A 13,768-nucleotide genomic window follows, 5' to 3' on the forward strand; every position below is an offset into this window, starting at 1 on the left:
AGTGGCTATAAACATTACAGTGATCTATGCAACTGCAAGGAGATCCAACCAGTCCATTCTGAAGGAGATCAGCCCTGGGATTTCTTTTGGAAGGAATGATGCTGAAGCTGAAACTCCAGTACTTTGGCCACCTCATGCAAAGAGTTGACTCATTGGAAAAGACTTTGATGCTGGAAGGGATTGGGGGCAGGAGGAGAAGGGGACAACAGAGGATGAGATGGCTGGATGGCATCACGGACTCGATGGACGTGGGTCTGAGTGAACTCCGGGAGTTGGTGGTGGACAGGGAGGCCTGGCGTGCCGTGATTCATGGGGTCGCAAAGAGTCGGACACGACTGAGCGGCTGAACTGAACTGACTGATGCAGCTCCAGAGAAGGGCGTGGTGACTGTGGGATAAGAAGGAATGAGTGAATGGGATGAACTTCTACGGCAGATGAGACTTGAATTGCAGCTGGCAGAGTAAGGAGGAAGTCAAGCCCTGCGGGTGGAAGGGTAGAATAATCTGATGCTATGGAGGTAGAGATGAGAAAAAGGAGGATAAATTCCCCAGCCTGATGCTTCCATGGAAAACTAGAAGATGAAAACACTGGATGGGCAATGTGGGGCCAGTTTATGAAGATACTTGGATGCCAACTAAGAAATTCACTTCATTCAGCAGGCCACGTTCAGTCCTTAAAGACATTTAAAGAGGGAGTGACGTAGTAAAAACAGAATGGGCTGAATTAAAAGGATAAAGTCTAAGTTTTTACATATAAACATATACTATGTTTATTATTGGCTTTAGCAAGAGATAGAATAGGGCCTTGTATTTCTTTTTTAAAAACTATTTCTTGGCAATTCTTAGACATTTTTATTCACTCTTAGGTTCTAAATTATACTGCTCTGTATATAAATTTAGCCCATGAACTGCAGAGTTTGACTATACCATTGTGTGCCTGGCCCCAAGAACACGAGGAGGACTCAGATCTTCTCATCCCTGCCACCCGTGCCACCAGATGGCCTCCCAGCCTTTCGTAGCTTCTGTGTTGTGTGTAGATGAGTGAGCCTGTGTAGCCTGCGAATGTGCTGGGCCCACGCCGCCTTAGTCAACTGATGGTGCACTACCTAAGCTTCATTGCTCCCTCTTTTTGGAATTCTGTGTCTTTCCCAAGCTTCACATGCAGTAGAAATACCCCAGCTTTCCCTCTTCAGAAGTTGGTGTACGTTAAGTAAGCAGCCTCATATACTGTGCTGTGCTCAGTCCTGTCCAACTCATTGCAACCCCATGGATTATAGTCTACCAGGCTCCTCTGTCCATGGCGATTTCCCAGGCAAGAATACTGGAGTGGGTTGCCATTCCTTTCTCCAAGGGGTCTTCCCAACCCAAGGATCTCTTGAGTTTCCTGCAATCGCAGGAGGATTCTTTACCACTAGCACTGGCTGGGAAGCCCTCATCCTGAGATTCATAAGGAACTGTGTCCTCCTTTCTTGAGGAAGAATAAAATCAGTTACAACTTCTTCCTCCACCACCAGAGAGGGGACTAGGTACCATCCAAATTGCTAGTTACTTCTGGCTATCCTTACAAATTACTAGTTACTTCTAGTACTACTAGTCCCTCTAAAGCCTGACTGCATGTGTTTTGAGCATATCTCAGCTGTGTCGCAGACATCCAAGAGAAAGCTTCCTAGAGCCCCATCTGGTCAGAAGGATGCCTCATCTCCCTGCTCTCCACCCACCATCCCGCCTGCTTGCTGCTTCCCTTATTTTACTCTGCTACCTTGCCCAGCCGAGCATGGTATCAGAGTCCCACCAGTGCTCTGCTGGTCAGTGTGAGCTGAGGTCCTTTGCCTCAAGTCTGCCTCTGCTCCTGCAGAGGACAAGTTAGTTTTTTCAGGATGGTCTTGAGAGTATTGAGCTGATTCTGTGTTCACAGTAGTCAAAACAAAGCTAATATCTGGAGCTTATTTTAAGAGCCGTTGTGAGTTTAGAGACCTCCCCAAGTGGATTCATCCAAGTACAGATCAAAGCATTGTCCCTTCAAATGGATTCAGGTTGACCATCATAAAAAATGGATCAAGAGGCTAGTCATGCAGGAATTCTAAGCACTGTTCACGGTGCACCTAAGTTATCTGCACAACGCAGGCTTAGGAAACCCTTTGGCTTGGCAGCGGTCCATTTTTAGAGGCAGTCCAGTCCTCTTGCCTGGAAAATCCCATGGATGGAGGAGCCTGGAGGCTGCAGTCCATGGAGTCGCTGAGGGTCAGACACGACTGAGCGACTTCACTTTCACTTTTCACTTTCATGCCTTGGAGAAGGGAATGGCAACCCACTCCAGTGTTCTTGCCTGGAGAATCCCAGGGACGGGGGAGCCTGGTGGATTGCCATCTATGGGGTCACACAGAGTCGGACACGACTGAAGCGACTTAGCAGCAGCAGCAACATAGTAGTTAGGAGCCAGGCTCTAGAAAAGATGCCTCAGGTTCATATCCATCTCTACCAATCACAACTGTGCAAATGTGAACAAACTGTCTGTCATCTGTTTCAGTTGCCTCATCTGTAACATGGGATTAGGAATATTCCCTACCTCTAGGGTCCTTGTGAAAGTCAAATGAATTAATATACATACAGTGCTGGAAGAGTGCCTGTCATGTATGCAGTAAGTGCTATAACACTGCTGGCAAAACAAAGAACTTTGCAGTCCCTTCTGGATCACCACAGTCCAGGGTCCTGTCTTCAGTATTTCATTCATCCCAGGATCTTCTTGTCAAGAGGGATAAGTGGGTGAGTGGCTCGGACTGGCAACACAGTTCCCCTTTCAATTGCTAGGGCAGGACCACCATCCACTTTGTTGTTTCTTCCCATTTTCTGAGCATCATAAAATGTAATATTCATGTGTCAAGGGATCCAGGCTAGTATTTTAACATTTTACAGCCTCTTTGTAAAGCTACCTTTTCAGTTTTAGAGGAGGCAGTTTTATGACTCCCTTTGATAACCACTTAACTATGAAGACCCAAACAAAGAAGAGGAATGGTCAGAGGATATCAGGAACTCCCAGACAGCTAGAGTCCCACTTCTTGAACATTATTCAAATTAGCTCCAGGACTCATAATTCTGTGTTTTCATTTATTGCGGCAATAAAGTAAATGGTTCTTTTATCCAAATGTTATTTCCTGGCTATTAATTCAGTAGCTATTTTGGATTGTAGCACTCCTCTTTGATTTAGGGAAATGGTACCTTATAAATATTTAAAAGTTGAAGACTGACACTTGGAGAAATTGACTTTGATTTGTTTTGTTAATATCCTATGGCTAGACTCATTACAGGTTTGGAAGATGCGGCCCCATTCTCTACTTATAAGAGATGGGGTGCTTGTGGCTCTATAACGAGGAAATTTGGGGATGCTCTTCTCAAATCTTTTGTGGACTAGATCTCCGTGTATGCCTCCAAGGGACACACATGACTCTCTTCTTCATATATTTCTCCAGAAACTGCTCTTGAACTCAAGAGTGTAGTTGAAAACTGTCAATACTTCTCAAAATAGCTGAAAATGGTCAAAGGCTTGGGACTTTCTCTGCATCTACGAGTATCAGCAAGGGTTTACGACAGGGCCCAGAGTGATCTATACACTGGTATGATTTAACCGTGGATCAATCAACCTATTAGGGGAAAAAAGACAAGGTCAAGAAGGATGGGTCTTGGTGAACCAGAGGTCATCCTACATTTTTCAACCTAATGTTCTTATTTCCTTTCCATTAACATTTCATAATGAAAAAATGCCTATATTCTTTAATTTTTAAGATAATTAAGGGAATTTAGTGCCTTTGAAAGATAGAGGATTTATAATGGCATCAGGGAATATACTATAAATAACCCGCAAGACAAGGGCCACCTGGAAATCAGCAGTGCAGTCCCCATCATCATTGCTGCTTCTTGGCAACAAGCTGTAAGAGGGTTATCTTCCTTGGCCAGTGCAGAACCCAACTCTTCTCCATAGACCAGAAAGACCTGCGTGTTCTGGGACAGGGCTTCTACCCTCTTGGGAAGTGGTTTTCCAGCTGTATTTGAATTTGAACAAACTATAACAAACACAGAACATTCTAAGTACATGGCATTCTCTGTATGCAAAGCCCTGAAATGTGTGATGGAAGTAGACAGTCATTCTGGAGCTTCTCTAAGGGAAAGAAACATGCCATCTGCCTCTGAGATTGTTACAGCCTAGTGAGTGAGATCAGGATGACACATAAGAGAGAGGTCTACATGGTTGCAGCCAGGCTCATGCACATAGATTCAAAGGGACTTAATCCAAAGGCTGGCTTACGTGTGAGCTCTCCAAGCTGACCATTTAGTTTAGTTCAATTCAGTCACTCAGTCGTGTCCGACTCTTTGCGACCCTGTGAATTGCAGCACACAAGGCCTCCCTGTCCATCACCAACTCCTGGAGTTCACCCAAACTCATGTCCATTGAGTCGGTGATGCCATCCAACCATCACATCCTCTGTCATCCCCTTCTCCTCCTGCCCTTAATCCCTCCCAGCATCAGAGTCTTTTCCAGTGAGTCAACTCTTCGCATGAGGTGGCCAAAGTACTGGAGTTTCAGCTTTAGCATCATTCCTTCCAAAGAAATCCCAGGACTGATCTCCTTTAGAATGGACTGGTTGGATCTCCTTGCAGTCCAAGGGACTCTCAAGAGTCTTCTCCAACACCACAGTTCAAAAGCATCAATTCTTCGGCCCTCAGCTTTCTTCACAGTCCAACTCTCACATCCATACATGACCACTGGAAAAACCATAGCCTTGACTAGATGGACCTTTGTTGGCAAAGTAATGTCTCTGCTTTTGAATATACTATCTAGGTTGGTCATAACTTTCCTTCCAAGGAGTAAGCATCTTCTAATTTCATGGCTGCAATCATCATCTGCAGTGATTTTGGAGCTCCAAAAAATAAAGTCTGACACTGTTTCCACTGTTTCCCCATCTATTTCCCATGAAGCTGACCATTTAAGGCACTATTTAATAAAGATCATTTAAATGACTACTAGATAAAGATGGTACAGTAGATACACTCATTTTCTTTTGTTGAAGCCCAACTAAAATAACAACAAAAGGACATTTTTAAGGGCATGTATTCTCAAAAATATAGAAATTGGGCAAGGACTTAACAAAGATAAACTTTTTAAAGCTAGAAAACAGATGGATAAATATTAAGTAATTCAGCAAACCCAAGAAAGACAAAATAAGCTATCAGTGGGAAAAGCTGAAAGGTAAACAGGTTTATACCACAGACCCCTCCCCATCAAACAGCTCAGGAATTGGCTAAGTAAGTACCTTTGGAAACAGAGATGAAGGGAAGGCTATAAATAAGAAACAGAGAATCTAAGAAGCAGTTTGACCTCCAGATTCTTTATCCCACCCTCCACTCTGTAAAGACTAGAGGCTTATCCTCTGAAGAAGGTATAACAGCAGGCCTCTGGGATGGGGTTAAACAAGCGCAGAGCTTGAGGGTAGGAATGCAGGCTGAAAACAAGAGGACTGAATGAAGTTATAGACCAGTGCTGAGTTTCTTCTCCAATCTCTGTTCCTGTAATACCAGAAGATTCTTCTCTGAGGAACCTGAGTAGCTAAAGAGCAAAGACCCAAAGATTCAGACATTTGATGGCTTTCCCAAGGTAAGGGGTCAGTCAGATCCCTGTCCAGAGAAGCCCCCAGAAGCTCTTCTAAAAGAAGCTTTCAGGGCTCTGCTTTTAAACAGGGGCAGAAAACCAAAGATCACCACACAGCTGGGCAAAATCTCTATTACCTCGGAAGCCTCGCCTATGTTAAAATGATTTAAGGAAGGATAAGCTGATTGAGAAAGAGACTAAACTATCAACCATGAGTGGATTAAGAATGTATTTACCATTGTGCTGAATACCTAGAATGGAATATTACTCAGCTTTAAAAAAAGAAGGAAATACTTTTCTATGGTACATTGTGGTGACCCCTGAAGACATTTTGCTAAGTGAAGTAAGCCAATCACAAAGGGACAAGTACTGCATGATACCACATCTGAGGTATCTAGAGAAGTGAAACTCACAGAGACAGAAATAAGAATGACTGTTTCTGGCAGGGTTGGGGGTGGTGGCGGATGGAAAGTTGTTCATTGAGTACAGTTTCAGTCTTGCAAGATGAAAAAGTTCTACACATCTGTTATACAGTAAGGTGAATCTAGTAAATAATACTGTGCACTTTAAAAAATTTGAGAGGATAAATTTATGCCGTATTGTTTTAAGGGAAGCCCCAGTGGCTTGGTGGTAAAGAATCCTCCTGCCAATGCAAGAGACATAAGGGACACAGGTTCTATCCCTGGGTCAGGAAGATCCCCTGGAGAAGGGAATGGCAATCCACTCCAATATTCCTGCCTGAGAAATTCCATGGGCAGAGGAGCCTGGCAGGTTAAAGTCCACAGGGTCACAAAGAATCAGACAAGATTTGGGGATTAAACAATAACAATGTGTGTTTTTAACCACAATAAAAAAGAGAGAGGCTAAAACAAAATGAAGAGAGTGACATAAACTCTAAAGGGAGAAGAAAATGTCAAGTAGAATTATTGACATTCTCAGAGTGGTAAGAGAAGATATTGCCTCCTGAAACAAAATTAAGGTGCTATTAAAAAATAAAAATAAACCCAGACAAAGAGAAAACTCTAAGAAATGAAAGCTGTAGTATTAAAATATTAAGGAGAGGTTATATTTCCTAGAAAGAGTAAAAAGAAACAAAATTAAATACAGGACAGGAGGAAAAGGAAAAAAGAAAAAACAGTCCAAAGTTCAGATAAAGGGAATTCCAGAAAAATAACAGATGGGAAGAAATCATTAAAGAGTGCATTTTTCCATTTTTTCTAGAATTGCAGTTCATGGTTTTCCAGATTAAAGGACACACAAAGTACTTAGGGTTATACATGAAAATAAACTCACACCTCGGCACATTTTCATGACATTTCAGAACTCTGGAAGCAAAAAGAAGATCCCACAAAAACAGAGAGGGAGAAGGAATCATTTGCAAAGGTAATGAGTTCATAATAGCTTCTGACTTCTCCAAAGAAGATCTAAAACCAAAAGAGAATGCCCTCAACATTCTATTGGCATGACTTCCAACCTAGCAACTGACATATGGGCAAACCTTCCATCAAATGTGACAATAACATGAAAACATGCCAGACATGCAAGCTCTCATAAATTTACCTAGCACATACATCTTTTCTCGGGAAGCCATTGTAAGATGTGTCTCACCAAAATAAGGAGAGAGCCAGGAAAGAGAAAGATGTGGGGTATAGAAATAAAAGAGAGATGAAGGCACCCCCAAAATTATGGTGAAGAAACATCTAGAATGAAAGCTCTATGTCAGGCAGAGATGACTGCAAGTCCCGACTATAGTTCAGAAAGTTCCAACAGAGATTTCTTCATAAAACTATTGGAATACTCAAAGCATCTGAACATTTTCAGATGAGATGTAGATAATTAGTGGAGAGTTAATCCTGAAAGATGATGCTGTGAAAGTGCTACATTCAATATGCTAGCAAATTTGGAAAACTCAGCAGTGGCCACAGAACGGGAAAAGGTCAGTTTTCATTCCAATCCCAAAGAAAGGCAATGCCAAAGAATGCTCAAACTACCACACAATTGCACTCATCTCACATGCTAGTAAAGTAATGCTCAAAATTCTCCAAGCCAGGCCTCAGCAATACGTGAACCGTGAACTTCCTGATGTTCAAGCTGGTTTTAGAAAAGGCAGAGGAACCAGAGATCAAATTGCCAACATTCGCTGGATCATCGAAAAGGCAAGGGAGTTCCAGAAGAACATCTATTTCTGCTTTATTGACTATGCCAAAGCCTTTGACTGTGTGGACCACAATAAACTGTGGAAAATTCTGAAAGAGATGGGAATACCAGACCACCTGACCTGCCTCTTGAGAAACCTGTATGCAGGTCAGGAAGCAACAGTTAGAACTGGACATGGAACAACAGACTGGTTCCAAATAGGAAAAGGAGTACGTCAAGGCTGTATATTGTCACCCTGCTTATTTAACTTCTATGCAGACTATATCATGAGAAACGCTGGACTGGAAGAAACACAAGCTGGAATCAAGATTGCCAGGAGAAATATCAATAACCTCAGATATGCAGATGACACCACCTTTATGGCAGAAAGTGAAGAGGAACTAAAAGCCTCTTGATGAAGGTGGAAGTGGAGAGTGAAAAAGCTGGCTTAAAGCTCAACATTCAGAAAATGAAGATCATGGCATCTGGTCCCATCACTTCATGGGAAATAGATGGGGAAACAGTGGAAACAGTGTCAGACTTTATTTTTTTGGGCTCTAAAATCACTGCAGATGGTGATTGCAGCCATGAAATTAAAAGATGCTTACTCCTTGGAAGAAAAATTATGACCAACCTAGAAAGCATATTCAAAAGCAGAGACATTACTTTGCCAACTAAGGTCCGTCTAGTCAAGGCTATGTTTTTTCCTGTGGTCATATATGGATGTGAGAGTTGGACTGTGAAGAAGGCTGAGCGCCGAAGAATTGATGCTTTTGAACTGTGGTGTTGGAGAAGACTCTTGAGAGTCCCTTGGACTGCAAGGAGATCCAACCAGTCCATTCTGAAGGAGATCAGCCCTGGGATTTCTTTGGAGGGAATGATGCTAAAGCTGAAACTCCAGTACTTTGGCCACCTCATGCGAAGAGTTGACTCATTGGAAAAGACTCTGATGCTGGGAGGGATTAGGGGCAGGAGGAGAAGGGGACGACAGAGGATGAGATGGCTGGATGGCATCACTGACTCGATGGATGTGAGTCTGAGTGAACTCCGGGAGTTGGTGATGGACAGGGAGGCATGGCGTTCTGCAATTCATGGGGTGGCAAAGAGTCAGACATGACTGAGCAACTGAACTGAACTGAACTTAGAGGTTGAATTAGTGATCAGGGTGGAGAAAACTAAGCTCACATTAAAGAAGACAGTTTCTTAATTGTGAGAATACAAAATCCTATCAAGGAAAAGTAACCATAGTAAATTGCATGACTTAGCTGTGAATTTCTTTTACAGAGTCATTACACTATAAATCCTGAATATTTCTCTAAACAAAATTACTATATTACTATACTGAGGAGTGAGAAGGGATGGTATATGAGGTAGCAAAAATTGATAGATACAGAATAAGACAGCTTCATCTTCATTTCAACAGGGAGGAAGCTAACAGATAATGCTTAAAACAGAAAATCATTTAAAAATAAAATCACAAGCACCTTACTTCGCCAAATTAAAAAAATATGTATCTAGATGATTTGAAAGTGGTTGCCTCTAAGTAAGGGAAAGTTTTGGCACTCAAAGAGTTCTGCTAGTGTGCGTATGTCACTAACCTTACAGATCTAACTTACTCTTAAAACTATAGGCATGTATAACTTTGATTTTAAATTATTTCAAAAGAAAAAAACAACAGAAAACAACATAATAAAGTGCTTAGCATGAGTCCAGGAACTCCCAATAAGGACACCTCCACACAGAGACCGTTTCCATCACCACTGTGTTGGAATTTCACAAACCTTACCTTTTTCATTCTAAGGAGTTAGATTCTACAAATATGTTACTATAGTAAAGTGATTCACTGAAAGATAAGCCGACTAATTTTTTTGAGCTACTACTTTTAAACTGTATTTATGTATTCATTTTTGGCTATACTGGGTCTTCCTTGCTGTGCGCAGGCTTTCCCTAGTCGAGTGCGGGCTTCTCGTTGCAGCGGCTTATCTTGCTGCAGAGCGTGGGCTCGAGGGTGTATATGCTTCAGTAGCTGTGGTTCCCAGACTCTAGAGCACAGGTTCAATAGCTGCGGCTCAGGGACTTACTTGGTTGCTCTACAGCATGTGGGATCCTCCTGGATCAGGGATCCAACCTGTGTCTCCTGCATTGGCAGGCAGACTCTCCCCCACTGAGTCACAGGGAAGCCCCAAGTTGATTAGTTTTTTAAAATGTATTTATGGCTGCGCCACGGCCTCGCCACTGAGTGGGGCCTTCTCCAGCGGAAGTGAGACGGGGCCACTCTCTGCCACAGTGCCCTGTGCCTCTCATCACGGTGTCCTCGCCCCCTGCAGCATGCAGGGGCCTCAGTAGCGGCTCCGGAGTCTAGAGCGCAGCTCAGTAGCTGTGGTGCACGGGTTCAGTTGCCCCGCAGCATGTGGGATCCTCCGGGACCAGGGAGCGAACCCGCTCTGGCAGGCAGACTCTCCACCTCTGAGCCACCAGGGAAGCCCCCACACTGATTAATTTTTAATAAAATTAAACAGCAGAATAGCAGGCAGAGAGTCTGTCTGCAGTTGTTCATTGTTCTTCCACATTGTGGTGAATAACCAGTGCTTGGATTTTAGCCTAGAGATGTGTGTTTCTGTGGAAGAGAACAGGGCCGGGGAGGAAGGGTTGATTCAGTGGTTTCTGGGATGCTTATAGGGAGGAGAACTGGATTTTATTGCTCAGTCTCAGTGGTCCCAGAGCATAAATTACTCCTTGGATAATTTACACTCAGTGACTAGACTAGGACTATGAATACAGAAGGGTCCCTGATAATCTGAAAACATAGAAATGATTCCCTTACCAAGCGTGGCCCAAAGAATATGGTAAACCCAGTGAAACCAGAAAAATATTCCCAAAGAATTTTTCTTGCCTTTAAATTTGAGTAGGGTAACAGATTGACAGCTGCCTAACAGGAGTGTTTTGAAAACACTGAATCTGTACGACCAGTGTTATAACAACGTTGTGATGTTTTTATAGAATGACACTATATTGCAAATTTATTCCTTCAATGAAACACATGCCCTCATTAATCCTCCAAACATCTCTATCCTATGAAGAAACACATTTTGCACTAGAGATGTGTTGCTAATCCCTTCCACCTTTCTGAATATACAGAACGCATGTGTAACAAAGAGCAAGCGCACAGCGACAGCATTTAAGGCTGCGAGAAACATGGCAGCGCTGTAGGCCCCTGTCCTTCCCCCGAATAGTAGCAATTAAAATTCACAGCTGCTGGCTGCCCAGATGTTTCTTGCATCCAGTGCTCCGTAATATGCATCTGAATATACTGTCTGACTGCAGTTTCAGTAAACTAGACAGCTTTGTATTCTAAATTCAGCAGACTGGATCCAGTGTGTGTATTTTTTTCTCCAGATTAGCTTCTCTCCCTTCTCCCCTCCCCTCCTCTTCATTTGCTTGGGGCATTAGCAGTTCAGAAACAAAAGACATTTCTAGCTCAGAGTTTAGCTGTATCAGAGTGTAAGTGAAGGTCAGGTCTGATTTATGTGGCATGTCTGATAAGCAGGAGAGGAGAGCAGGATGAAGGGCTTGGAAAAGCTGGTGAACTTGGCTTGACTTATATCTTGTGCTTTTGTAGGCAGCCAACATCCCCCTGGTGTCAGAACTTGCCATCGACGACATACACTTTGATGACTTTTCTCTCGACGTTGACGCCATGATTACGGCTGCTCTTCGGATGTTCATGGAGCTGGGGATGGTACAGAAATTTAAGATTGACTATGAGGTAAGATGTTTGGTCATGGGGCTCCCAGGAGTGCCCCCAAGAACAACGTGGTAGCCACTTTGAGCCTTGGGTTTCCCAAATATTCATTGGGGATGATCATGCTTTCCCTGCATACCTAGTGGGATTACTGTGGGAATCATGTGAGATGTTTGTGGGAGGGCCTCAATGTTGAGGGTTCCTCAGACATAAGGTATCATTTTGATCATGGCCCACTGCAGACACATGGAACTGCCTGATGTAAACTTTCCCTTCCCATTTCAGACACTGTGTAGGTGGCTTCTGACAGTAAGGAAGAATTACCGAATGGTTCTGTACCACAACTGGAGACACGCCTTCAACGTGTGCCAGCTGATGTTTGCGATGTTGACCGTAAGTGTGTTCGGTGACAGTAGAAAGTCATCTGTCACTTGTGAGGACCTACTGGCTTCCTCTTCACATTCCCATTTCTCAGTCAAGCTGCCCTGTGATTAACTTTACGTTGGAACTTACCTACCCTGGTGACGGGAGTGTGTATTTCACAACGACCTCTGAGCTTTAAGGCTGTAAAATCACTGACACCTTGGAGCAGGTGTAGTCTTTGAATGATTGCTTGAGTCTCTTTTTAATGTTTTATCTTGGGAAACTGGTTATTTATAAACAAAAGAAATGCTTGGGATTTCAAAGCCACCTTTTTTGCAGAGAATATGGGGATGAATGACTAAACAAAGAGATCTGCTGGATAAGACCTCACAGGCTGGTGGAAAGCCAAAAAAGGGATGTGTGAACGTTACGCACAGGGACATGGGAATCCTGAGAGATGCTTATCTGAAGAAGGTCCAGGGAGGCCGTGGGAAGGAAAGAGTAGGAGTGTGTGTTCTCAGGGTTTAGGGCACACCAGGCTTCAAAGCTCTGCTCCAGGCGCTGTAACAAAGTGAAGGTGGCCAGTCTGTTTTATAGAAACAGCTGGGGCAGCTGGCCAGAGGTAAGCCTTGGAATTTAATCTAAAAGCAAATGTTTGTGGCAAAGACTAAAACAGAATCCTCTCTTCATCTCCATTTTCTGGTGAAAAATAAGGCTCATTTGGTCTTATTTCTACTTACACTGTCAAGCAATTATCAATTAAAATGGTTTCTGGCTTAAATATATTGGTTTCTTTAGCCTCAAGGTGATATATACATACATGTGTATCCATATGAGTGTATGTAAGCATACCTGCCACACAGAAAAAGAGAAGATGAGTTTAAGATTCTCATAACTTAAATCTCAATGCCTTACGCCTTTGCACCCAGATTAAAATTTAAACCCGAAAGAGGGAACGCCCAATGACAAACATTTTCCTTTGGTCCACGTGAAGGAGGATTTCTGCTCCTTCCTCATGAAGTACTCTGCGCTCTTCCCTGCCTACTAAAATTTTGCTCATTCTTTAAAATGCATTGATCTAATGCTGGTCTTCCCATGAAGTCTCCTTTTCCATAATCATCAATAATTTCAATAATCATCAAAAATTACTTATTTCTCTGCACTGTCTTGTACAACACATCTTTCTTTCTGCTGTGTATCTGAAGTTAAAGATCTCTCATTCTCCTATAAAGTAAGCAGCTTGAGGCTAAAGAAGTCATTTCTTGTTCTTGCAATAACCTTCATTTATTTGCTCAACATCTATCTGTTGAGCATGTCACCAGCACCCTGTACTCAATCCTGTACTTGGTAAGCTTTCAGCAAATTTGTGTTGGATTGATTTGAACTGAAATACACATATAGCATAAGAAGATGGGACCAAAATGTCTTCACTTTTACACTCAAGGACTTGTTTTTTTTTTTTTTTTGCAGGGGTTGGGAGGGGGTGGGGAGAAGGGTGTCCACAACTGCTTAAGGAGCAAGAAAAACAATCTGGAAAAATTGGACATCCCACTGTAACATACACCATGAAAGCAGGCAGCCAGTCAAATGAGGAAGGAAGAAGCTTTGAGCAAGACCCTTAAATGTTTAAGAACCAATGTTTCGTGAAAAAAAAAAAAAAAAACAACCCTCTCATTTTACTTTTCCAAATCAGATCTCATAGACAAGTAATAATTTTTTGTGTCCAGAGTTCATGTATATGGCTCTCAGAGGACATCCAATAAAGAAATTATTAACCTATTATTTTGGAAAACCTATGGATTTATGGTGAATCACCAAAATAAGTAAGCAGGAACCTTATTCATTGAAGGACTGAATTATGTCAAGTGTTAGTCGCTTGCCTTGTCC

The 13,768-nt window shown here is 42.7% G+C and overlaps 1 protein-coding gene across 3 annotated transcripts in view; it reads left to right on the forward strand.

Moving 5' to 3' along the window:
- The window catches only part of PDE11A (phosphodiesterase 11A), a 462,517-nt gene that overhangs the window by 351,950 nt on the left and 96,799 nt on the right, over positions 1-13,768 (forward strand). For all 3 annotated transcript variants that reach the window (XM_042243674.2, XM_004004552.6, XM_060409727.1), the window contains exons 11-12: positions 11,396-11,542; positions 11,804-11,911. In XM_042243674.2, coding sequence (XP_042099608.1) covers positions 11,396-11,542; positions 11,804-11,911 — 255 coding nt within the window. The remainder of the gene's footprint in view (positions 1-11,395; positions 11,543-11,803; positions 11,912-13,768) is intronic.

This window comes from Ovis aries, chromosome 2 (genome assembly GCF_016772045.2).
Source record: "Ovis aries strain OAR_USU_Benz2616 breed Rambouillet chromosome 2, ARS-UI_Ramb_v3.0, whole genome shotgun sequence".
Taxonomy (NCBI): Eukaryota; Metazoa; Chordata; class Mammalia; order Artiodactyla; family Bovidae; genus Ovis; species Ovis aries.